This window comes from Tupaia chinensis, unplaced genomic scaffold (assembly GCF_000334495.1).
Source record: "Tupaia chinensis unplaced genomic scaffold, TupChi_1.0 Scaffold149011_1, whole genome shotgun sequence".
NCBI classification, from domain to species: domain Eukaryota; kingdom Metazoa; phylum Chordata; class Mammalia; order Scandentia; family Tupaiidae; genus Tupaia; species Tupaia belangeri.
In genome coordinates this window covers 1,432,986-1,459,196 of record NW_006208857.1, presented here as the reverse complement: position 1 = coordinate 1,459,196, position 26,211 = coordinate 1,432,986, and the positions used below count along the sequence as shown (strand labels likewise).

At 52.6% G+C, this 26,211-nt stretch overlaps 1 protein-coding gene across 1 annotated transcript in view; it reads right to left on the bottom strand.

Annotated features, from left to right (window-relative positions):
- The window catches only part of VWF (von Willebrand factor), a 183,061-nt gene that overhangs the window by 73,639 nt on the left and 83,211 nt on the right, over nucleotides 1-26,211 (bottom strand). The window contains exons 18-27 of the mRNA XM_006170833.3: nucleotides 24,818-24,978; nucleotides 12,606-12,709; nucleotides 11,424-11,562; nucleotides 8,423-8,557; nucleotides 7,607-7,753; nucleotides 4,840-4,980; nucleotides 4,544-4,657; nucleotides 2,940-3,096; nucleotides 2,178-2,336; nucleotides 726-861 (exon numbers count right to left, since the gene is read on the bottom strand). Coding sequence (XP_006170895.1) covers nucleotides 726-861; nucleotides 2,178-2,336; nucleotides 2,940-3,096; nucleotides 4,544-4,657; nucleotides 4,840-4,980; nucleotides 7,607-7,753; nucleotides 8,423-8,557; nucleotides 11,424-11,562; nucleotides 12,606-12,709; nucleotides 24,818-24,978 — 1,393 coding nt within the window. The remainder of the gene's footprint in view (nucleotides 1-725; nucleotides 862-2,177; nucleotides 2,337-2,939; nucleotides 3,097-4,543; nucleotides 4,658-4,839; nucleotides 4,981-7,606; nucleotides 7,754-8,422; nucleotides 8,558-11,423; nucleotides 11,563-12,605; nucleotides 12,710-24,817; nucleotides 24,979-26,211) is intronic.

The window sequence follows — 26,211 nt, the reverse complement described above, 5'->3', positions numbered from 1 at the left end:
AACTCCCACTGGGCGTGGGTGTGTGCAGGCGTGCCCAAGATCCCAAGAGGAGAAAAAAAAAAAACTAAATAGGACCAGCCAGTAGAATGGTGGTTAAGGTAGCTGGATCCTACTTGGCCAACTACACAGTTCAAGTCCCAGACCCGGCATATTGAAAAACACACCGGCACATGTGTGCCCAAAATCCTGGAAGGAGAATGGAGGAGAAAAGACTGCTGTTGTGGCCATCCCTCTGGGGCTGCTCGCTCGCTCGCTCGCTCTCTCTCTCTCTCTCTCTCTCTCTGGCAAGCACATATACCCTATAGCAAGTTTTAAAATAATAATAAAGTATTGAGTTGTTGGGAAAGTCGTGATGCATTTTTGCATAGGAAAACATAGAAAAATATGCCATGATTTTCCTGACGACCTAATAAATAAGTGAACTGAGCTCGATCCCTCGACTCGGGTTGGGGAGGCCACCAGAAGAAGGCTGAGCTGAAGCAGGAGAGCGTAGCACCTTTCCCTAAAACCTGCTCTCTTCCACCAGCCTGTCCCAGCCCAGGCCACAGCCACACCCGGAGGGCAGTGACCACGGCCCTCCCCGCACTGTACAGGCCGTGAGCGGTGCTGGCACGTCACAGGACAGGCAAGCGCACAGCTGCTGTGGGCAGGTTTACCCAACTCCTGGCTTCGGAGCAGCTCCCTGGAGAAGACAGTAAGACTAACAACCAGGGAATCTTCTTTACCAAATCTGGCAGTGCTTGGGGTCGCTGGGATTCAGGGTGACTTTCTTTCCTGAGGCCACACGCCGGCCGGCCACCTCACACACAGGGCAGTCTTCCAGGTCTACACACATCTGCAGAAGCTCATCCAGGATTTTCCCTGCACAGAAATCCCTCATTAGGGGCCAAAATCCCACCTTCTCCACAAAGTTCCTCTTCAATTAAAGGCCTGTCCCAGAAGTCAGCCCTGCCACCTCTCCGCTCAGGGGACATCCTTCCCCCTGTACCTGGCAAGGTGTGGAGGGAGGGGTAGCCGCTCGCCACCTCCCCTTTGCTTTATCTCCACATGGGGGGGGGGGTCCTTCCCCTCCCCCAAGCCTCAGGACAGATCAGATGCAGGCTTATCTCTGAGGGGCTCTTCATTCTCCTGAACAACGTATTCAATAACTTCAGGGCTGCATTGTCCAGTGTGACAGTCATTAATCACACGTGGCTATTTAAGTTTAAGTTAAATAAAATTGTGTAAGATTAACATTCCAGGGACTGGCAGGTGGCATGGTAGTTAAGGGCGCTGGACTCCCACATTGTCGACCATGGCTCGAGTCCTAGACCTGGCGTTTTGCTTTTTCGCTCCTCTCTCTCTCTCTTTCTCTGTGTGTGTGTCCCTCTTGGTTAAATAAAAATAAACAAAGGTAAATCAAATGATTCTTTAAAAACAAAAAAATTGACAAAATTCCATTCCTCAGACACACTAGCAATGACTGCGTTCAATGGAACATGCCCACCACATCAGAAAATGCTGCTCTGTGAGGCCAGCAGGTGGCGTGGTAGTTAAGGGCACTGAACTCCAACATAGCTGATCATGGTTCGAGTCCCAGTCCCAGAGGCTTGCTTTCTCCCTTTCCATCTCTTTCTCTCTCTCACTCTGTCCCTATCTGGTCAAATTAAAATAAAATAAATAAAGTTAAATAAAATAATTATTTTTTAAAAAATGAAAATGCCACTCTGGGGCCAGCAGTTGGCATGGTGGTTAAGGCAATCACATGGCCTACAATGGTTCGAGTCCCGAACCCAGCAGCTTGAAAATCATGCCAGGTGCACATGTGTGAGTGCCCTAAATCCTCAGAGGAGAATGGAAAAGAAGGGATTGTGGCGTGGCCATCCCTCTGGGGGTTATTTCTCAGTTTCCCTCTCTTTGTCTCTCACATGCCTTACGGTAAAAATCTTTTTTTTTAAAAAAAGTGTTGCCCTAGATGACAGACTTACGAATAGATACATGATTTGTGAAGCAGCTCAACTTGACAAAAGTCCTAGCTGGCCTGGCTTTGAAGAAAGGACTCACGGAAGCAGAACCTGCTGTATGGCTGTGGGGTAGGGTCAGAGGGAGGCGGCAGGGCTGAAGCAGGACAGAAAAGCACCTTTTCCCCAGAGCCTACCCCTCCCACCAGCCCGTCCCACCGGAGCACAGGGCTTCACCTGCTGGGCAGTGAGGGTGGCAGCCCTCCACACACTGCACGGGGCATGCCAGTGGCTCCGGGTGCTGGCACGTGACAGGGCAGGCGGGTGCACAGCTGTTGTAGCGCCACTCGCACTCGTAACCGCTGTCCCGGACATTCCTCTCCTCGCAGCTCTGGGCTGTGTAGACACAAAGAAAGGAAGTGACCGTGAAGGCCACAGGAAGTCCTCTGCAGCCGAGAAGCCAGGACTACAGGGAAGGCTGGGCAGGTGGCAGGGAGACACCTGGGAGTGACAGAATCGAGTGACATGGTGATCAAGTGGGGAGCTGAGAAACCCCTGGAGTCACTGACACTGGAGACGGCTGGAGTCTTCAAGCTTATCAACCCGGAACCTAGCGCTCCAGGCAGTTCTCCGTGTGGAAACACTGTCCCCTGTGAGCGAGGACGGCCACATGCTGCACCGGCCGACCCTCACTCTGGCACACACGCTAGGCTGATAGAAGACGTGTACAGGCTTCCTCCCCATCGTCTGCGTTCCCCCTTGTCTTCCAGAATTTCTCCAGCAGAAACGTAGTCATGTGCTCACGTCCTGCGTCCGTTCCCTCCTCACGGGAACTCCTCACTCATGCCCTTGTCTCTTCCCTCCTTGGCCGTCCACCCCCACATAGATCTCCACCTTCTCTGTCATGACGATGTCCCCCTGAGCCCCACAAAGTCTCGACGTCTAGACACGCACGGGTGAGGAAGGCTGTCTGAGTCAGGGCAGGACGTCAGGACTCACGGCATAATGTGGCCGTCCTCCAGGTCACCACCTTGCCGTGCTGGGCACACACATGCGCGTAGGCAGCAATGGCGTCGCAGAAGCAGGCACAGTCCCCAATGGACTCACAGGAGCAGGTGTCGTAAATGCAGACATCCAGGTACGGCTCAGGGTTCACCTGCAAAGGGAGCCTCAGGTGGCCCAGGCCCAGAGCTGAGGTTCGGAGCGCGGGCTCACGGTCTGGGTGAAATGTTCTGGGGGTCGACATAAGGATAAGGGGGTGCCAGGGCAGGAAACATGTAGGTCACTGGTCCCAGAGAGGGGAAGAGTGCAAGTGGAAGGTTCTTAGGTTCTAATCTGGATCCCAGCAAGAAGCAGTGCTGTTGGCCTATGGCAGTATACTGTGTGCCTAAGAATTTCTCAAAGAACATCCCTTCTACCCACCTGTCCACTCCCTGCTCAGTCATCGACCCGCCCCCACAGCCCACTCCTGGGGTTTACATAAACACAGACGCATGCCGCTCACTCTCCTTCCTGGCCTCATTCAGCAGAGAACGGGGGATACGTCGGGACAGGACCCGCTCAGGTGGCCTCACTGAGGTGCTACAGGGAGCTCTAACCTCTGAGCACAAACTACATGGAAGACGGGCACCACCCACCAGCACATCCAGACACTAGCTACTTCCCACCCTTCCTGTTCCCAGAACATGCTGCGTACTGGCCTTTCTCAGAGTGGCTGTGACAGAAATGAATCAGACCCTAAGTGGATGGCTATTTCCGAGGCACCCCTATAGCCCTGACTTCCCTGACCACTCTTCCAACGCAAGGCCCAGTGTTCCCACCAAACCGGGGTGTCCTCAGTACCCTGGAGTCCTCACGGACTGAGGATCACTGGATGGATAGGAGATATATTCAAATCCATGTATGGACACACATTCAACCAGTCATGCCTGTGCTGAACATGGCTGTGTGTGCATATGCACATGTAAGCACACACCCACGTACATGCCCACAGACAGGTGTGTGCACATACCTGTGGTTGTATGCACATGCCCCTGCATGTATGTGCAGTTGCAAACGTGTGTGTATGCATGCACAGAGAGAATTTCATTTCCCTCTGGGGATTCCTAGTTGGTGTCTGAGATAAAGACATAGGGGTCAGAAAGTGAAGACGCCAAAATCACTGGCATTAAGGTCAGGAAAAGGTCCAGCCAGACAAGGAGGAGACACGACAGTACAGTAGTTCGTGTTTTTGGTGGGGGACTGGTTCTTGATCTGGAGACATGGAGCAACACAGGAAAAGGAAACCCCTAGTTCTGGGGTCGGAGCTGAGAGTATGCAACGGGGCAGGCGAAGCCTAAGACTGGGCCGGGGCCAACGCGCTGGCAAAGGCCGAGGAGGGTTGCTTTCTGTGCGGAGGAAGATGCGCCGCCAGGCACCGCTTCCCCGGACACTGCTGTCTTCCTGTTTCCCAGCCAGAAGCCAAGAAAGGGCGGAAGTGGTGTCTGGAAGCAGGTCACATCAAGTCCTGATCATGCTCCCAGAACCGGCTGACCTCCGATGTCCCCCGCCACTGTACCAACTCTCAGGGTTTATTCGGCTCCCGTTACCCTCAAGGTCCTCACCAGCTTGTTGCAATCCTGGAAAATGTCACTGGTGAGGATGTGACAGGAGGAATCCACCATCGTCTGCTTCATGATGTTGCTGTGGCAGGTGGCAGGGGACGAGTCCAGCAGCACCTGGGAACCAATTGACTGACAGCTGACTGAGGTTCGCCAGCCCAGAAGGACCCAGGAGCCCTCCTCCCCCAGTTTTGCACCGCGTGCAGCTCATACACCCACCATGCACCCTCCAACCCCCGTGAGAATAGGAAGTGGGCCATGCCAGGAAGGAACCTCACCCACTGAGACCTCAGACGTACTTTCCTGGTGTCGGCACACTGAGAGCTCACTTTCCAGGAGTTGCCAAAGTCCACGGGGTCTTCCTCCACTTGGAGGTTGCTGCTGGTGAGGTCGTTGTTCTGGATGCCATCAAAATTCCCACACAGGCCACACACTTGCTCCTGGATCGACAGGGTGAGGGTGAGCACTGGAAACCTCGGGGGCAGGCTCTCTGTTCAGTGGCAGGGGAAGGTTCCAGGTGGCAAAGGAGGAAAGGAATGCAAACCCAGGGAGAGCCTGCGTGGCCTGCCAAGCTGTGCCCTGACTGCGGTTAGCCAGGGCCTGTTCAGGGGCTTCCTCAAAAACCCTATTTTACATGTCATTTTTCTTGTTTTGTTTGTGGCTAACAGACATATGCATCTGTTAGAAAGAGACACAGAGAGAAAGGGGGAAAGTGAGAAAGCACCACCCCCACAAAGGGGATGGCCATGCCACAATCCCTTCTCTGTTTCTCCTTTCCGGATTTTGGGTACACAGGTACATGCACCAGGTGTGTTTTTCAAACTGTCAGGCCCAGGACTCAAACTGCACAGGCTGTCACGTGGGATCCAGCCGCCTTAACCACCGCATCCCCACCCCACCCCCCGACCCTATTTGAAAGTTAAGGAAAGAGATGGAGGTCGCCTGAATCACACGGGCAGCGAGGGCAGAGAATTCGGCAGCCTTGGTCCTGGACTCCCTGGTGTGAACTGTCCCCTCCCCACAAGGAGTCCGAGTAGGGAGAACAGCGGGTTTGACTGCGCATCAGTGACCGAGGAGGTTAGACGAGGGGACAGCACAGCCCTCCCTAACAGTGGCAGGCGAGTCCCCTGCCTGGCAGCCACAGCCCATGCAGAGCAGACTTGTCAGAGTCCCCTCGTAACAAACGCCACCTGGGAAGACCTCGCTCGCTTACCCCCATGGCCCCCTGTCACAGCATCCAGCTGGCACCCCGCCCTGCACACACGGCTACTGAGTGAATGAAAACTGGCAAGTACGAACTGCGGAAAGAACGGGGTACCTGGCCTGGGAGAGAAAAGGTATATTCACAGGGCATCTGGAGTCCCACCTTGGGACAAAGAGAAAAGGTTCCTTCCATTTGGCTTCTGTGGGCGAGTGTGGCTTGCTCAATGGGTGGATTACTGGGGAGTGTGTACGAAGCACGTCCTCACAGGTGGGATCAAGGCCAGAGAGCTTGAGCTGGCCTAACAGCCCCACAGTATGACGTGGCCCTCCCCGCCATGTTCCCTCCCGGGCTCCCCACGCCCCTCCCTGTTCAAACACTCCAAACACTGCCACCTTCGGGTCTCTGCACATGCTGGTCCCCCCGCCTAAATTCTCTCCCCAGATATGCACATGGCTTGCACCCTGCCTTCCCCGAGGACTCTACTCAGAGGCTACCTTTCAGACAGCTCTCGTCGGACCAACGTACCGACTAATAGCCTCACTAGGATATGAGATCTCCACCCGGGCAAGGGGAGACAAAATAGTGCCCCTGGAAGATGCCCTCGGCCTAATCCCAGAATCGCCAATGTGATCGCCAGGCAAACGAACAGAAAGACTGCCTGAAAGAGTGGGTTAAGGGGCCAGCAGGTGGTGTGCAGGTCAAGGTACTGGATCCCACATGGCCGACTTCACGCTTCAAGTCCCTGACCCAGAAGCTTGAAAAACACACCAGGCCCACACACACACGTGTGCCCGAAATCCCAAGAGGAGACTAGAGGAGACGGGATTGCAACATGGCCATCACCCTGGGGGTGATTTCTCACTCTCTCTCTCTGTGTCTCTCCAGCAAGTGTACACACTCTAGCTAAAGCTAAAAAGGGAGAAAGCTAAAAAGGGAGAAAAAAATAGATTAAGATTTCTAGATGGAGATTATCCTGGCTTATCAAGGTGGGCCTAAAGAAATCAGGGTCTGATGAGGTGGCATCAGAGTGTGTAAGGCAGCGTGACAGCCAGAGCAGAGACAGAGACAGGAAGATCCACTGCTGGCTGGGAGTGCGGAGGAGCCAATTAGAGAAGCTCCCCCACGGAGCACCAAACCCTGGTAAATACCGTAAGCTCTGTCAGAGGCGGGTTTCCTGGGCTGGCCCCATGGCCAAGCAGTTGAGAGAGCCAGGTCCCACATGGCCGACCACAGCTGGAATTCTGGTCCTGGTGGCTTGAAAACCATGCCAGAACCAAGTGCGCGTGTGTGCCACACCCCAACAGGAGGGAGAAATGCAGCAAAGGGACTGCATGATGACTATGCCCCACTGGGACGTGCTTCCTCCCTCCACCCCTGGCCCCCCGGCTCTCTCTGGTGAGTGAGCACACTCTCTGGTAGTTAAGAAAAAAAAAAGAAAAAGTAGGTTATTGGCTGTTTCACAGACAGCTCTCAACATGCGCTGGCCCGTGGCTCAAGGAAGGCGACACCCAGAACCCTGTCAGTGTCACCATAGTACTGCACAAGAGCAGTCTGCCTCGTTAGGTCAAGACACCTAAAGGGAAGCTGATACTGCCCGATCTTGCACTTCTGCCTTTTGTGAAAAGAAACTGCAGGCCTAGCGCGGCCAGGTGAGCCCTGCATATGCGGGGCCACCTCAGTCCTTCCCCACGCAGCCGGCCCCAGTTAAAGGCCAAAGCCAGGTCTACGCCTCCATCTGTAGATTGACTGTGTGAGGGCAGCTGGGCCAGATGTGACAGCAGGAGGAAGAGCAGGTGCCCTTAGCGAGGTGACAAAGGCCAAAGGACGAGTCCCATGCAGGAGCAAACAGGAAAGGCCGTGACCTGGTAGGTCTGCTTCAGGACCACCGAGATGCCCAGGCGGCGGTCCCACACCACGGAGAGCGCTTTCCCCAGCAGCAGAATGATGTACCGGCCGGACTCCACCACCTCAAAATGAGTCTCATCCTTCATGGGCCTCTTCACGTTCACCTGGAGAGGAGAGCAGGGGAGCAGGAAGATGAAGGACTGGCCGCACAGCCAGACCCGCTCCTCGTCCACACCACACGACTGCCCTGCACAACCTCACGTGTTATGTGCCCCATTCAGGCAGAGTGCGTCTCTGCAGGGCCAGCAGCACGCCTCGCGCTTCCGTGTCCCTCCCACCGACCACGCTCTGACACTCGACTAAGGGACGCCAACTGAGGTGGTAGCAAAATCTTAGTTAGGAGAGTAAAACACATCGAATCCTGCTGGAGAACATCGTGGCTCCTCTTTTCATACGAGTGTGTGTGTACATGTGTGTCTGTATGTGTGTGTACATGTGTATCTGTGTGCGTGTGTACATGTGTGTACGTGTGTGTAGATAGGAAAGCCCTCCTCCCTCCAGTCTCGCCACATCCAGGGGGCGCTGTTTCCGCCATGCTTATGCAGATGCAGTTAGGCAGCCTCCCCATGCAGACGCCTACACTTTAACTAAGAGGGCCGAGTTACCCACACTGGTCTGGCGCTTGTCCTGGTGGAATCACACGTCACGGGCAGACGGTGTAGCTCTTTTGTGGCTGTGCTGCTTCTATTGACACAAATTCTAAACGAACGCCTGACAGGGCCCCTCCCCAAGCCGCAGAACGGGTGTGCGGGAGGGGACCAGGCTGCACCTACCTCCCCGTCAGACAGCTCAATCTCCCCCCCTTCCAGCAGGATGGTGACTCGCTTCTTGCACTTCACGGAAGGGTAGCTGCACCCCTCGTTCCCCACCAGGATCCGAAAGGTCCCAGGGTTGCCGCCGCAGTGATCCTGGGGAAAGAGGACCGCCGAGAGAGAAGCATTGCCCCCGATACCTCTCCCAGGCTGAACTCCAGCACCTCCTCCTCTTAGGCCTCTGGGTATGTGTTCTGGGATGCCGCCACATCTATGGGCACGCGTGCGTGTGAGAGAGAGAGAAGGAGGGTCATGCCCAGGTGAACTCCCTCAGTGTCACCCTCAGCCGTTAGAGATGATCGGGTGCCTCATCGGTGGGGTGGGGGTGGTAATGAGCACAGGGTACAGCGGGAGACAGCACAGGGGAAGCGGGGCGAGAGCCTGGCCTGCATCCCGTCAGTTCTCAGGCTCTGCCAGGTCACAGGGCACCAGGGGCTCTAAATGTGACTGAGACTATTAACATGGGCCATGCATCCTGAGCTGCATCTCAGTGGGGAGAAAGGCCCTCGTTGGTCAATTGCACAGAAAATTAAGCAAAAGTAGACATGTTCTTGTAAGTAACTTCCCTGTGCTGGCTGTTACTGTGATGAGGCAGGAAAAAAACAGACCGTGCAACTTAGAAAACTAAGTGTGAGGAACCAGTGAACGCATAATGGTTACATTGCTGGACGGCCATGTGGTAGACTGTGGTTCAAGTCCTGGACCCGGCAGCTTCAAACTCACACCAGCATGTGTGCATGCATGCCTAAAATCTTGAGAGGAGAATGGAGGAGAAGGGATTGCGGCATGGCCATCCCCCCTGAGGAGTTCTCACTTTCTGGCTCTCTGTCTCTCTGTCTCTCCGGCAAGCACATGTGCCCTATAGCAAAAGTCTCTCTAAAAAAAGAAAGAAAACTAAGTGTGAGTCCATTCGCTAGGTCACAGAACAGTCGAGTAAGTCACTGTGCTCTCTGACACACATGTGTCCCTACAGACACACACACACTTACACACACATCCCTACACAGACACGGACACACACACACACTTACACACACATCCCTACACAGACACGGACACACACACACTTACACACTTAGACACACACCCCTACACAGACACGGACACACACACACACACACTTACACACACATCCCTACACAGACACGGACACACACACACACTTACACACACATCCCTACACAGACACGGACACACGTAGACACTTACACACATGACAGGCCCTGCCTACGCAGACACACATATACACTCATACGCACAGACACACATAAACACACAAACACATGCACACATGTGTATGCGCATGCACGTTCATACATAGACACATGTACGCATGCATTTACACCCATACATACCTATATGCACACCTATACACATATTCACATATATACTCACACAAACCTAGACACACATATACACACATACACACCCACACACTCATACACACATACCCATAGACACCTACACACCCATGCACACACACCTACACAAACACAGACATACACACTCACATATACGCATTAACTCACACACACGTGCACACCCACATCCATACAACACACACAACCCGCTCCTCTAGAAGGTGGGGATAGTCAACTTAAACAGGTCTGCGTTCAGTTAACGGGACTGAGACAGTTAAAGAGGGGACAGGGCCCAAGTGCCTCATTTGTTCTTGTCACCAGTTGAGATTTTTCTGGAGGAGGAAGAGGGAAGTCCACGCACACTCCAAAGGAGGAAGGGTACAGGGGTGGGCCTGGGGTGGAAGCTAGGCAGGGACCCCAGAACCAGAGGCACACAGAGGGGCTCGGTCAGGAGGGAGTCATTGATATGGATCCTGCCTGGGGATGGCTGGTCAACTGGACGCACCCATGGCTGTGTCTCAGGCTGAATCAGCAGGTCTGTCTGGGTGCCCAGATCTGAAACCTGCTCATATCTGACCCACAAAGCTGGGATGCTCCCTTACCAAGGCTGGGAGGCAGACAGAGAATCGAGGATGGGCCCCGGGGAGGCCTCAGGGCACCCTCAGCTTCACGCTGTCACCCTGCCTCCCAGCACAGGGCTCGTCTCTCTGGGCCAGACCAGGCGGGTGTGGCAGATGGGGCTGGCAGTGTCGCTGCTGCTCCCCCACTTCCAGCATGCTTTGCACACCATGGCAATCGGCCCCAATGCTACCTGGCTCAGGGGTCCTACAGTCAGTCTCTGGGGCTGGGGATTTGTGGTCCTCTCTCCAGACCACACTGAGACCCACCCCTGCCTCTTCCTGAGCATGGAGACAGACCGACCGCAGATGTTTAAAGCCTCACAGAGTAGAGCGTCTCATCTCTCATGAGACAAGAACTCAAATGTCCTCGCTTTCCCACTTGGTGTCAGCCAAGCAAGAGAAATTTACAGGAATCCACTCAGAGGAAGAGGGAGGCAGAGGGGTGGTGACCTGCCATGGGCCCCTCGTCCTGCTGGGCAATGTGACTTTCTGTGCCCCATTCTCCACTCCCCCCCTACTCAAATTTGTACTCAATTCAGAACGAAGATCTAAAGGATGGCAGAGCAGGAAGCAAGCCAGGGGTCATTTCAACTGTCCCCTGTCCAGGGCCTCGGGGACTGTTCACACACAGGCTGGGGAGGGTGAGCAGGGGCTGAACTCCACCCCAGGCCACACTCCCGCCGTGCACCAGACTGAGCACTGCCCTCTCTGATCCCTCACTGCTGCTAACGTGGACCTTACTCCACAGCAGGCCTGGTCGGCGCACGGGCTTTGGTCCCGAACTCGTGGCCTATGCTGAGCAGAGGGAGAGTGGGCAGACGCTCAGTGTTTCAAAGCCCCTACGCTTCAGGAACCTCTCTTAGGGACCACAAAACTCCAGTAGAAACTGAACCTCAGGACAAAACGGTAGACAGAACAGCAGAATCCGACCTGGAGACCCCAGACTGCAGGGAGCGCCTCCCGGCCCTGCCTCAGGCTCACCTGCACCAGGACGTACTGGCAGTCCCCGGGGAACATGTACTTGAGCCCGTCGAAGGTGAGGTAGTGAGCCATGCCGATCACGGAGCACGTGGCATCGCACACACGGTCCGTGCAGTTCCACTTCCGGTCCTGGCAGACACTAGGAACAGCAGGGGCAAGGAGGACGTGGGGGCTCAGCTAGGCCTTGGGGAATGAGGAGACAAAGAAGGAGCAGAGAATGCTCCAGGGACCACCTACCCACCAGGAAGCCTTGAGCAATTGAGGTAGACATGCAGGCTGCCCTCCAGTTACAGAAAGGAAACTGAGGCAGAGAAGGGAGAGCTTTGTCCAAGGTGATTCAGGCAGCTGGGGAGGAAGCCTGGACCCTCACTAGGCCCCTTGCTGTGGATCCGCTGAAGCTCAGCCTCAGTGTGGAATCCACGAGTCTACCTGAGACTGGCCACAGGGTCTCTAGGAAACAGACACAGGGAGGTTGAAAGCCCTCTTAGGCTAAGGGGAGAAACAAGACAGAAAGTTCTTAGTCTGGAAAATAGTGACGCATGAGCTTCTACCAGGAGAGGTTCTGTGTACGTGGCCAGGCGTTCAAGTCCACAGTGACTTGCCAAGTGCCATGCGCCCCTTCCCACCCTGACCCCGTAACCAGAGCTGGCGTTGGGAAGCCCATTTGTGTGTCAGAGGTGGGAAGCTCAGACCTTAGGCCCAAGAGATATGCCTCTGTCCATGCGTGCCTCTTTCTGGGGCTGCAAAGGTAGGTGGGAGAGCAGGGGAGGGGTGTGTGAACAAAGGCCAAGGAGTAGGATGAAGGGGAGCGGTCACCGTCCCTGAGTCCCTACTCAAGTCGCATCATCTCCAGCACAGGGACTGTGCCACGGGCAGGGTAAGGCCCGAGGGCCAGGGACCCTCTAAGCCCTGTGCCCACAGGCAGCTTGGCCAGATAAACAGTCCTGATGTGGGTGAGGTCTTTGTCTTCCCAGGGCCCATGACCCTGAGCGGAAATATTATTACTAATCTGTAGGGTGGTGTAAGTCAGGCCAGCGCAGGCAATGATAAAAATGTTCCCCACTTAACAGAGGGAGAAACAAGAGACACAGAAAAGAGGAAAAGAGCAGCCAGGTCCCCACGGGGTGCCAGGGTGGGTGTCTGCCCCTCGCTCCACCCGCTGTGCACCTCCCGGAGCCTCACCACGTGTTGCAGTCGATCTTCACCGTCTCTCCCGGTGCGTACGCTCGGCCCTGATGGAAGCAGGGACACCTCTCCAGGGCCACGCATCTGTTTTCATGCCGGACCTAAGGGAAAAGACGCCAAAAGGCTGGAGGGCCACCATGCCTGATCTAAAATTCCACTGGGGCAGTGTCGTCCGGGGCTTGCCCCAGGGAGACAGGAGGGAGCCAGGAGTGAGCAAGGGGGCAGCCTCAGCCACAGGCCAGGCCGGCGGTCCCAGGCCCATGATGGGCAAGTGCAGGCACCAGCCTACCCTGCTCCTGCTTATCAGCAGGCCTCGTCCTCTGCCCTCTCCTGACCTGCTAGGGGCGTGTGACCTGGGCTGCCTTTGTGAAGACATGTCACAAACACACGTCAGAGCCCTTGAGAGAAGCGTGTCCTCAGACCCAGTCATTCCACGCAAAGGGCTCTTCCAAAGGAAACAGGGTGGGGGCCTGCCCTGCAGCCCAGAGGTTCAGGAGCTGATTACACACGGCCAACCATGAGTCCAGTCCCAACCTTAGCTCGAAAACTACACTGGGCACAGGTGTGCACCTGCCCCAACTCCTGAAAGGATGGAGAGATGGAGGAAAAGAGGTTGTGATGCCATCCCACCAGGGGGTGCTTTCTCCCACGAGTGAGTGCGCTCTGTCCCTGGCAAGAGCACGTGCCCGCTGGCAACTAAGAAAAAAAATAAAGAAAAAAAAAGAAAGCAGAGTTACGGACAAGATTACACAGAGATTATTTGTTCTTGCAAAAGAAATGGGAACAATCGATGACAGGAAAATGAGCAAATCTCTTAAGGAAGGCCAGGGACCGGTACACAACAGAGTTATGAGACCAGGCCTTCCGAGGGACCTTAAAGGGTGTAGAAAATGCTGCTAATTTGTAAAACAGGGAAGAAAATTGTATATACATACCGTTCCCGATTTTATATATATGTTTTAAAAAAAAGACTAGAAGTGAATAGGGGGAGTTGCCTCAAGACTGGGATAGAGGGAACCAGCAGTTAACGTAATGGCTATGTCGCTGGACTCCCACGTAGTCGACCGCGGTTCGCGTCCCGGACCCGGTGGCTTAAAACTCACGCTGGGCGCGTGTGCATGCCTGCCCAAGATCCTGAGAGGAGAATGGAGGAGAAGGGATTGTGGCGTGGCCATCCCCCCTGGGGAGTGATTTCTCGCTTTCTGTCTCTATGTCTCTCTCTGTCTGTCTGGCGAGCACACGCGCCCTGTAGCGAAAACCTCTCCAAAAAAAAGACTGGGATAGAGGACTAGAGGCTTTTTTTTTTTTGGTTTTAAACTCTCTTTCCAAATGCTTTTTAAGGAGTAATATTATAATTAAAAACAGACGCTCTATTTAATAAAACATGCACTTACTACCCTAGAGGTGAGACTGAGTACTGGACCTAGCAGAGATGTATCGAAACCTCAGGGGCCTGTCTAAGCCACATGTGCCCCTCCTCACCCCCTGGAATTGTTTTGTTTTGTTTCGTTTCAAGTTTATTTATTTATGTCTCCCATGAGGAAGAGAGAGAGCATCTTCACGCTGCATCACCCCAGTCTCAGCCAGCTGGGCTCACCAGCACAGACACACGCTCCCAGCAGGGGGTGAACGACGCCTTCCTGGTGGGTCTAGTTACATCGCCACCACACCACCACCAGCCTCAGCCCTGAAGTTCTGTAGTCTCCCTCCCTACCCGGCCACTGGGAAGGCACTCATGAGCGTGTGAGGCTCCTCAGACCTGTCGGGATGCAGGTGGGGTCTTGTAGAGCTGGCCAAGCCCACTGTGAGACCCAGCTTGTAGATCTGCCCCGGTCTCCGCTCCAGATGCAGCCCTGGCCATCAGCTCTGACATGGCCCAAGCTTGAATGGTCTCAAGGAGGCCTGGGTCACCTCCAGTAAAGGGACCGTGGCACCTTCCAGAGCTACCTAACAGCGAGGCGCTCCTAGCCTGGCTTGCCCAGACTCCACATGATCCGTCGCTCCCCAGCAAACCTGTCCCAGGGCTTGGAAGCACACAGAGCCCTGAGAATAGGATAATCTCAGGATGGACACATGTCAACATCTTCTGTGAATGTGGACGTGGGTGGATGTGGGTGTGGGGGGATGGGGAGAAAACTCTGCCCCACCTCAGGAAGTGTCTCTGAGTTCCTGAAAGCCCAAGACATGATGGGACAGGATGTGAGACTACCATGTTCTTGGTAGTCTCACCCCTGGGGACCACCCTTCCAGGAAGACGGTGCACACTGGTGCCATCAGGGAAGATGGCAGCCTGGCAGGAACAGGGAGGGGCTGAAACGTCCCTCGGACAGGGCTCTCCTAGCTCTGTGACTATGAGGGTGGATTCTCTCCTCCTAACCTCTGTCAGGGCTGACTTGGCCTTGAGGCCTGCCACCTGGTCTCCGTAAGAATGACTGACACACCCAGAGGGAATCATGACATGCTCCCACATGGATGCTGAAGTGAACAGAGACCAGACGATGAGCCTCGTTATCAGAAGCAGGAAGTGAGCCCAAAGGGACGCAAAGGCATGGGAGAGATTCCAGGAAACACAGCCCTGGGACCTCGCCTGCCTCAGCAACCCACAAGCTGTACCTGCACCTTCCGCCAGGGTGGGCTGAGGGTTCCAGGCCTCTCTCTCTCTGCATGCTGGACCCTTCCCCTCTCTCCAAAAGTCCCATACATCCAGGGCCCAGGGAGTCCCTCCCCTTGCCCAGGTGAGAGGACTATGGAAGCCTCCAGGGGACACAAAGCTCACTCACAGCTGGCCACCACTGCCGTCTGAGCTTGCACTGGCAAACCTCAAGGCTCTTCTCCACCTGACCTACGCTATAAAGGATGACTACTGACTGACGGGTTACGATGTGAAAATAGGTCCTTGATATGAACTGAGGACTGCTATAAGAGCAAAGCTTGTGTGGGTTAGATCCGTAGTGAGAGCTGGGGAGGAGACAAAACAAAACCCTAAAGGACAGGAAAGACTTTCTAGGCTACCAGAGGCTTCCTGACCAGAAGAAGCCCAGCCAAAGGCACCTAAAGAATCCCAAAGCAGGGCCAGCAGATGGTGTCGCAGTTACGTCGCTGGACTCCTCCCACATGTTTGGCCCTGGTTCAAATCCCAGACCCAGTGGCTTGAACTCATGCCAGGCATGTGTGCATGCGTGCCCAAGATCCCAGGAGAAGAATGGAGGAGGAGGGATTTTGTCATGGCCATCCCCCCGGGGGGTGATTTCTCACTTTCCTCTGTCTCTGTCTGTCTCTGTCTCTCTCTCTCTCTCTCTCTCTCATGAGTGCATGCATCCTAAGGCAAAAAAAAAAAAGAAAAAATAGAATCCCAAAGAATTAAAGAATGTGATGGAAGAGAGAGACATAACACAGGGTAGGACGTGTGTGGACAGAACTGTTTGACAGCATTGAGGAGGCCAGTATCACAGTACCTAACTGGCAAGTCACTTAAACTCCACATTTAAAATGGAAAGAGTTAGGGACCAGCAGGTGGTGTAGTGATTAAGGCACTGGACTCCCATGTCACTGACCATAGTTCAAGTCTTGGACCTGGTGGCTTCTCACTTTCCCTTTCTTTCCCTTTCTCTTTCCAGTCAAATTAAAAATAATAATTTTAAAATTAAATTTTTTAAAACTATTAATTTCTTTTTAAATGAAGAGAGGTAGAAGAAGCAACAAGGAGACCCTTCAGTCCCAGAGATAAAAGGACCAGTAGGCAGACCCAAGCCAAGCCGCTCACCTTGAACTCATCAGTAGGGACTCCTGCCCAACCTGCTGTGGGGGAGGAGGCGTCTACCACCTTACATTCTTCTACCTGTCAATTCAACCTCCATCCATACTGGGAGCAGTTGGGCTTTGGTATACAAGAGCCAAACACCTGAATATAGGAGACTCTGGAGGAATTCTTTTCCCATAACTCCCTTAGCAATAAAAGGAGAGAGACTCCCCTCTGAAAACCTGAACCCAAAACTCCTACTGTGAATTCCACACTCCCACCCACAGTCAAGGAGGGAAATTGGCACAGAGCTTACGCATATCACAGAGAAGTGCAGGAGCACACAGCTGCAGGAACACTGCAAAGGAGCAGGGAGAAGTAAGTAAAATCACCAGATGACTAAAACCCAAAGCAGAGTCTCAAGAAATGGGAGAAAATCAGGAAATCCCTCCCCCTCAAAGGATCATAACTCTTCACCAACAATGCATAAAACACAAGTAATCACAGAAATGTCAGAAAAAGAATGCATAACATTCATGGTAACAAAACTCCACAAGATGCAAAAGAAAACAGAGAACCAATTCCAGGAGATGAGAAAACCCTTCCATGACTTGAAATAGAAACTACGTAAAGGAGATCCTGAAAAAGAATCAAAGAGAGTTTCTGAAGATAAAGAATATACTGCAGGAAATCAAAACCTTCCTCAAAAATATCAACAGCAGACTAGACCATGCAGAAGAAGGCATCTCTGACCTTGAAGACAACACCCCCAATTTAGTCCAAGCAACTGAAGAGAACAGAAAAATAATCATTAAAAGTGAGGGCAATATATGGGAAATCCTAGACACCATTAAACAGCTAAATACCCACATAATAGGTATTCCAGAAGATAAAGAGACAGGTAAAGGCATAGAAAATATCTTTCATAGTATATTAGCTGAAAACTTTCCAAAGTTAGAGAGGCATGCAGACATCCAAATCCAAGAAATACAAAGAACACAAAATAGATACAACATAAGATCCTCTTCAAGGCATGTTATGGACAAATAGTCAAAGATCAAAGGCAATATCCTAAAAATGGCAAGTGAGGAACACCAAGTTACTTTCTAAGTTTACCCCATTAGACTAACATCAGCTCTCTCAACTGAAACAGTGCAGGCAAGGAAGGAATGGGAAGACATATATACAACTCTGAAAGAAGAGCAATTTCAGCCAAGAGTACTATACCCAGCAAGATTAGCCTTCAAATGGGAAGGAGAAAATAATTATTCCCAGATCAACAAACACAAAAGAATTCACCAAAATGAAACTGGCTCTTTAGCAAATACTTAAGAAACTTCTATACCAGGAAAGCTAAAGAAAGACAAATAGAGATAAGAGAATACAAAACTGGAAAAAAGAGTAAGTCCACACACAAATTGATAATAACATTGAATGTCGGGACTGAATGCAGATTCAACTATTTTATACACCAACAAGTTTAAATACAAATCCACCAATTATTTGATAGACAGTTATCTCCACAGCTTCCAATTTATATCTTTATTATAACCATTACTCATTGTATAAAACTAGATAATAAAGGGAAAGTCTAAAATATTATAAGTAGTTGAGGCTTGTTTTGGAATAAACTTTAAAAAGGCTAAGACGAGAATTCTGTAAAGACTGAAATTCACCAAATCACTGGCTTTATCATGTCTTCACTTTTAAACATCTCTTACCAAGTCTGTTTCACCTTTGCTGTTGTGAGGACTTAGTTCTTTAAGCACAGTACAGTACTATGGTCTTACAAGAACTCCGTGTGTGAGTGGAAGTGTTCTTTTTCTGTCTCTTCCTAATGATCTACTGGAATATGCAGTTTTACCTATCTCTAACTGGACCAATGATTAATACTCACAGATTTTTTTCAGGTTATAAACTATCTCCCACAGTCTTCCCATAAAAATTACAAATTTTACCTTCATTGGCTATGTTAAGATTATCATTGTTAATTTATAAGATTGTTGCCAGATTTTTTTTTTGAGAGGTTTTTGAGGTTTTTGCTATAGGGCACGTGTGCTCGCCAGAAAGAGAGAGACAAAGAGACAGAAAGCGAGAAATCACCCTCCCGGGGTGGGGGGTGGCCACAACGCAATCTCTTCTCCTCCATTCTCTTCCTGGGATCTTGGGCATGCACGTGAATTTAAGCCACCAAGTCCAGACTCGAACCGGTCAACTACATGGAAATCCAGCAACATAGCCCTTACGCCAACTGCTGGTCCCTGTTGCCAGATTTTTAATCAATATGTTTTTCTTTAGAACCATGCCTCACTGTCAAGAACATTACAGACATTTCAGTATGTACTTGCAGAATAACCACTGCAGTGGGTTTCGAATGTTCACAACGTAATATAATGTTGAATGTTGATGTTGAAGGTGGTGAATATGTTTATAGCCTCAATTTGTTTATTACACACCCTATACATGAGGTTTTTGCTATAGGGCACGTGTGCTCGCCAGAAAGAGAGAGACAAAGAGACAGAAAGCGAGAAATCACCCTCCCGGGGTGGGGGGTGGCCACAACGCAATCTCTTCTCCTCCATTCTCTTCCTGGGATCTTGGGCATGCACGTGAATTTAAGCCACCAAGTCCAGACTCGAACCGGTCAACTACATGGAAATCCAGCAACATAGCCCTTACGCCAACTGCTGGTCCCTGTTGCCAGATTTTTAATCAATATGTTTTTCTTTAGAACCATGCCTCACTGTCAAGAACATTACAGACATTTCAGTATGTACTTGCAGAATAACCACTGCAGTGGGTTTCGAATGTTCACAACGTAATATAATGTTGAATGTTGATGTTGAAGGTGGTGAATATGTTTATAGCCTCAATTTGTTTATTACACACCCTATACATGTTTTTAAAGACTATTCTGTACCCTACAAAAATGTGCAATGATTTTATGTAAAGCATAAATTACAATACATATCTAAAGACAATAAAAAATTTTAAGTTACTATATAAATTAAAAATTAAGAAACTTCTGGGGAAAAAACCATCTCCCAAAAGTATACTAAGATGCAGTTTATAAATGTCCTTCGAAGGATTCAGACAAAAACATGGCAGAAATGCTTGTCATTATTGCTCACGAGTTTGTGGCACCTGGAGTGAAAATGAACATGGTACTAGGTCTTGGCCAACTCTAAGAAAAGCATGAGACGGCAAAACATTGGTCTTCTCTGAAAAAGCCCCATTCTTCCCCTTCCCCAGCCAGCACATGAACACCACACTGGCCACTCTTTAAAGTTATTTTGCCTTTCAACCTCCCCTTGGTGCTTCTCCCACCCTGAGTGCATCCACTCTTCCGGCTCCATGCAGCTGATCCCAGCTAGGAGGAAAGCAAGCCAATCAAATCACTCAGGCCGAGGTGTGGACGGCTCTTCCTGGGAGGATTTACGAGGTTGTGAACTGCTTTTAAGATCTCGCTTGTTAACCAAAATGAATTTATGATTATTATACTTCAGTAAGCCTGACTAGGTGACAAATTATGGGCTGCCTAGTGGTTACTCTGAGACAGGAGGGGTTTTGCGGGCTTTTATTTTAATTCGCTAGAGGGGGTGTGTACTTGTGGGGGTGAGAGTGAGAGAGCGCCACCCAGAGGGATGGTCATGCCACAGTCCTTCCTCCTCCAGTCTCTCAGGATTTCGGGCATGCACGCTCACACCCACAGCATATTTTCAAGCTATCAGGTCCAGGACTCAAAGGGCATAGTACAGCCCCCTTAACTACCACACCATCAGCTGACCTTTGTGGACTCTTTAAAATTTCATCCGGAGGATGTGCAGTGCCTGTGAAACACACTCTCGGCGGCCCAGCTCTAGACTTTGCAAAGCAGTGCCAAAGTCGTCCTACCTTCAGCTAGGCCAGTGAGAAAACTGGACGTCCAAGGGCCGGAGACATGAGCACGCGCTCGGTGGCCGTCTCCCAGTACCCACCAAGCTGGGCAGCAGTTTGGAAAATATAGGCGCTAGGTTTCAAGGATGACTTGGCATCTCCATGCAGTGGTTCCACGTGGCTCAGAGAGGCTTAACTACAGGAGTGTCTGTGGCCAGGCCTCCCAGAGGGAGACCCAGAGGTCTGAGGAAGCCCTGGTCTGCTGTCAGGAGCCCAGAATCTCCACTACATAACTATGTGGCCTGGAGCCGGTTCCATTCCCTGTCCTTCCTGGGTCTCCTCCTGTGTGGCAGAAGGGCTCCTGCTAGCACCGCCAGGCAAGGAGGCTCCTGGGAAGCCAGGCTCTGGCTGGGACCGGTGAGTAGGAAAGTGGGCTGTGCTTTTCTGCCACCTAGTGGTGGATGCAGGTAATATTCTAACACAGGAGTGAGTGCTGCAGGCAAAAGTCCTCAGGAACTTGGAACTAAAGAAAAAGAGAATCTTGCAGTGCAAGCCCCGCATTTTATTGACCCAGTGGGTCTCCGCGTGGGAACACAGGTACTGAAAGGTTCTAGTGAGTGCCGACTTACTCACCTAGTGCCTCTGTTCACAGTATGGTTCTTGGTTTTCTCCACTAGACTGTGGTAATTATGATCGTTAAACCAACAATACTAAGGACCCCATACACCTGCCACTGTCATTTCCCGTCCTCCCAACGCTTCCAATGCAGCTGTTCGGGTAAGAAATTTAAGACTTGAAGATTCTGTTCGTTGCTTGTTGCTATAGGGCACAGCGCTAGCAGGAGAGAGACAGAGAAAAAGGGAAAATGAGGGGCTGGCAGGTGGCATGGTGGTTAAGGGCACTAGACTCCCACATGGCCGACTGCGGTTCAATTCCCAGACCTGATAGTTTGCTTTCTCACTTCTCCCTCCCTCCCTCCCTTTCTCTCTCTCTTTCTCTTCCCCTCTTGGGTCAAATTTTAAAATAAATAAATAAATAAATAAATAAAGTTAAACAAAATAATTTTTTTTTAAAAAAAAAGGGGGGGGGGATGAGAAATCACCCCCGAGGGGGGATGGCCGCACCACAATCGAAGACTTTAAGTGACTTGCCACTGTGTTAAGAAAATGTCAGGAACCAGGACTGGAACCGAGTTTGAGATTCTGATACAGTGCTTTTTCTACACGAACCATTTACCACGGTGTAGACTACTAATCCAAGCATGCGGCCCCCTGGTTGCTGTGCAAGGAGACCTGTGCACCAGGGCAGGAGCAGGCAGTCTGCAGCCCGTGGGGTGGACCAGAAAAGCTCTGCACTCACCAGGTGCCATGCCTGGGCCAAATCAGAGGGCTTCCTCCTCCACTTTAAACCGGGCGCTCCTGCAGGGCAGGACACCGAGAGCCACCGCCACGGGAGATGCGACCTTCAGCTGAGAGAGCGCTGCCAACGTGTCCCCGGGCCAGTGCTGCTCTGCAATGATGAACGTGCAGAGACTGGGAGCCGGGTTTTAGGAAACCTCAGTGTGACAGTCTCGTGCTTAACAAAAAATGGAGGGCAGTCATATTTTGTCACAGGTTTTTGTTTCGTTGGGTATTCTTTAGTAATTCATCTTTATTGCATTTACAAAAGCACTGGTTCACAACGGCTTGAAATTTAAGAAAGAGAGTCCTCCCTGGATCTCTCCTATGGACAGGAGCTGCTCAGTGTGGCCCTTGGAGCTGAGCTTTCGTTATTTATGAAAACAACAGCTCATGTTATTCTAGAATTCCATAGAACTTTCTGGGTTGTCATTTGGATTTGGTTTGGTTTTTGACAGGGTCTTGCTGTCACGAACCTCTTGCCTCAGCCTCCCCGCTGAGACCACAGATGCATGCCACCACCCTCGCTGCTTTCTCAGACGCGGTCTTACTCTGCCACCCTCGAACTCACAGTCTTCCTGCCTCAACCTCCCCAGGTCGCTGGGATTACGGAGACAAGCCACCTCACCCTCCTTTAGGCTGACCCGGAAATCCAACCTGGGCCACCCCGTGGTTACGGCCGGCGGAGCATGGTGAATTCTGGCCCACCGTGGCTGGAACCGGGCTGGTTTACAAGCACTCTCACGTATGTTTCGTTAGGGCCCACGGCCGATGTGTGCTGAGGCAAAACAGAACTAACTGTGTGTCTGCTGCAGACGAAGTGACTCAGCTTCAGACTAGGAGGGGACGGCTGTGCAAGGGCGTGCAGCATCTACCTGGCGCTTTCTGCTCTCAGGAGACCCGCTCCTGGGACAAGACCGCTCTCCTCTCCCGAGTCCTCAGGATGCAGAATCCAGGGCCCCTTGCTCCAAACCCTTGGTCACGTGCCACAACCCTGTCACCTCACTCAGGACTGGCAGCACAGCGGAGCACCCCGTATACAACGTCTGCACCCCCAAACAGGGCGTTTCCAGCTCCATTTCCTTTGGGCAGTGGCCAGGAACACGTGTCCCGTGCTGCAGCCAGCACGCTGCACACACTTCATAAATTACACGGACTCTCTGCTCTCCTGAGTCCAGCCTCGACAGTTTGCACGTTAGTCGGCACCGCAGTGAAGCCGTTGTGAAAACAGCCCGACCTCTCACAGTCTGAGCGTGGAGTCTGCACCCCTGTGGTTCAGGTGCGTCACCCGGTTCTGGGGGTGTGTGGATGCTCCCGCCCACTGTGTGCCGGGGGTGCGGGAGTGCCGAGCGAGGCCCTGTGCTCACGGTCTCGCTCTCTACGTGGGGTCAGGACCGTGATGTGACGTGCTGGTTATTAATGTGCAAAGCCATCTGTATTGTTTACGTCATGACCAACGTTACTTAAGAGAGTCCCTGAGGTGACATCCCGGAGTGATGTCCCCCTTCTCTGACGTCAGGGAATTTCTCCTCCAGGAATCATGAAGGAACAACCATCCATGCCTCCCCTAAACTCTGAGACACTCAAAGTAAAAATCCTGCAGGTAGAAAGAGCAACAAAGGGGGGCCAGCAGGTGGCGTGGTGGTTAAGCTGCTGGACTCCCACATGGCCGACTGCAGTTCAAGTCCTGAGCCTGGCGGCTTGCTTTCTCACTTTCTCTCTCTCTTAATTAAATAATTTTTTAAAAAAAAAAAAAAAAAAAAGGCAACAAGTCTGCCCTGCCCTGACTCTTGTCCCTCCCTGCTCTGAGTCTCCCTCCTCAAAGATCCTCCGTGGATATCCACCTTCTACCACGGCACCAAATGACTCCTGCCCAGGATGCTCCCTGGCCGATCTGCAGCTCCTGTGAGCAAGCGCAGTCCCCGCCCAGACAGTGGGACAGTGGCAGAGCAGGGATCGGGAAGGCTGGCCGCATGCGCAGGCTCCGGGTCCGTGTCCTGAGACTTCCTTAGACTTGTATACCTGTGACTCAGGGCCGACTGAGGCCGCGGGTGGCCACGGGGTCAGAACCTATCACAAGTCTGCAAGGTCTTTCTCTCGAAAGGAAGGAAGAAAGAGAGAAAGAGAGAAAGAAGAGAGGGATAAACTCAAAAAAAAAAAAAAAAAAAAAGGCAAGACGCTGCAAAAATCCTCAGAGGCTAAGATACAAGACAGAGGGGATACCCAGGGAGAATTAATGATTCAGCCTCTGTGGTAGCGGGAAGGAGGGACTGGAGGGAGGAGACGGAACGACTGGCCTGCACGCACTGCAACCCCAGCCCTTCCTGGGGGACACTGTGGCTGAGTCCGGGTCCCCCTAGGGGCTATCTGCAGCCCCCGTGGTCCAGGACACTGCCCCTCAAGCGGAGCCCTGGGCATCGCGAACTCCTCTCACAGACACGAGAGCCAGCCTCTGCCCCAACCCTCAACACTCTGGGTCTAGGGAATTAGAATCAAAGAAAGCAAGAAGACAGGATGCATGCCAAAGAGAAACATCCAGAAGTTGTACCCTTCAGGGCAACGATAACATGGAGTGGTAACGGGCCTGAGATTAGAGGTGGGAGGGAGACGAGAAGGCTCGGCCGCTTGGACCATCAGCCCCAGCAGCAGCTCCAGAAGGGTCCCAGGGCCCGGGCGCACCCTGCACGGCCTCAGTGCCTGTCCACAGCCCCAGCCCCACGATCAGGGAAGGCGAGAGCTGACCAAGACCTCAAGCCTCACCTTACAGAAGGCTGAGGGACTAGGCGGCCTGGAGCCCACTAATGGCATGGAGGGACAGCCGTGTCTCCTCTTGGGATAGGAAGTAACACACATTCATGTGAATCACCCGCAAACACACGTGCACGCTTCCATCCTCACAGTGCGGAATGCAGCCTTTGGGAAAGTTCTCATGGAAATGCATTTTTACTTGTAATTATTTTCTGGTCATGCTTTCCTTGCCCCCAGGGCTCCCCTGTGAGCTAAGTTCTCTTTGTCAGATCCTAGCAGGACCAGACATTTCCTACCAGCTCCCTCCCTGCCTCTCCCACTCATGCCAACCCGCCCTGTCTCGCCCACCTCTTCCCCTCTCTGGCTGCACTGCACCCTCCTCGCACCCACTCATCCCTGCCTGCAGGAGGTAGGCGGGACGGCGCCGCCCCTTGCAGCTGGTGGCTCACCATGCCCGGGGGACAGAGGCAGCCGGAGACACAGCCCATGCTCATGCACTCCAGGTCGTAGTTCTGGCACGTCTTGGCACACTCGAGCCCTTCCGCCCGCGGGTCATCAGCAGGACACACCAGCTTGACCATGGGGGGCCGACAGGACAGGCTCCGTTTGCCTGAAGGTAGGAAGATCAAAGAGGTGGTGAGTGAAGGCAGGAGAGAATCCTAGGGGCCGTGGATCAATTCGAGGGACGCAGAGTGTCCATTCCCTGGGACGGTGCCACGCAACTCCAGGGGGCTCCACCCTGAACCGGGGTCCCTGCATAGACTGGGCTGGCAGCCTTGCCCATTCCCTGAATCAGTATGCACGGCAGAAACTCCCTGGATTGGGAGTTTGGGGGCTAAAATGAAGCCTTACTGAGACCCGACAGAACCATTCCTGAAACAGTTAGAGCCGGCATGGGAAGAGAAAGCCGTTGAACCTCAAGACTTTAAAGAGCAGCCTCTGCCCCTCCACACCACTCCCCTAGCAGCACCCCGACTGCCACGCTCCATCACTGCCCCTGCTCTGGTCTTCTCCCTGATAGACCGCATCGCTCCCTTGCCCGCCCCTTCCCTTGTGCACCCACCGCACCCGCCCCACTCAGCCACCAGAAGGCAGGGACCATTCGTTCATTGAGTCATCACGTCCCCTGACAATTAACGGGGATCACCCGCTGACGAGAGAGTGGGGACACAAATGATGGGTCGGCACCTTCCTTCCAAAACCCCTGGGGCTCCTAATACTGTTCACGTCACGTCCTGTGTTCCGCTGAGGTAGGGGACAGCGACAGGAGTATTACACACGCGGGGTGAAGGCCCTGGGGCTCCTAATACTGTTCACGTCCCGTCCTGTGTTCCGCTGAGGTAGGGGACAGCGACAGGAGTATTACACACGCGGGGTGAAGGCCCTGGGGCTCCTAATACTGTTCACGTCACGTCCTGTGTTCCGCTGAGGTAGGGGACAGCGACAGGAGTATTACACACGCGGGGTGAAGGCCCTGGGGCTCCTAATACTGTTCACGTCACGTCCTGTGTTCCGCTGAGGTAGGGGACAGCGACAGGAGTATTACACACGCGGGGTGAAGGCCCTGGGGCTCCTAATACTGTTCACGTCACGTCCTGTGTTCCGCTGAGGTAGGGGACAGCGACAGGAGTATTACACACGCGGGGTGAAGGCCCTGGGGCTCCTAATACTGTTCACGTCACGTCCTGTGTTCCGCTGAGGTAGGGGACAGCGACAGGAGTATTACACACGCGGGGTGAAGGCCCTGGGGCTCCTAATACTGTTCACGTCACGTCCTGTGTTCCGCTGAGGTAGGGGACAGCGACAGGAGTATTACACACGCGGGGTGAAGGCCCTGGGGCTC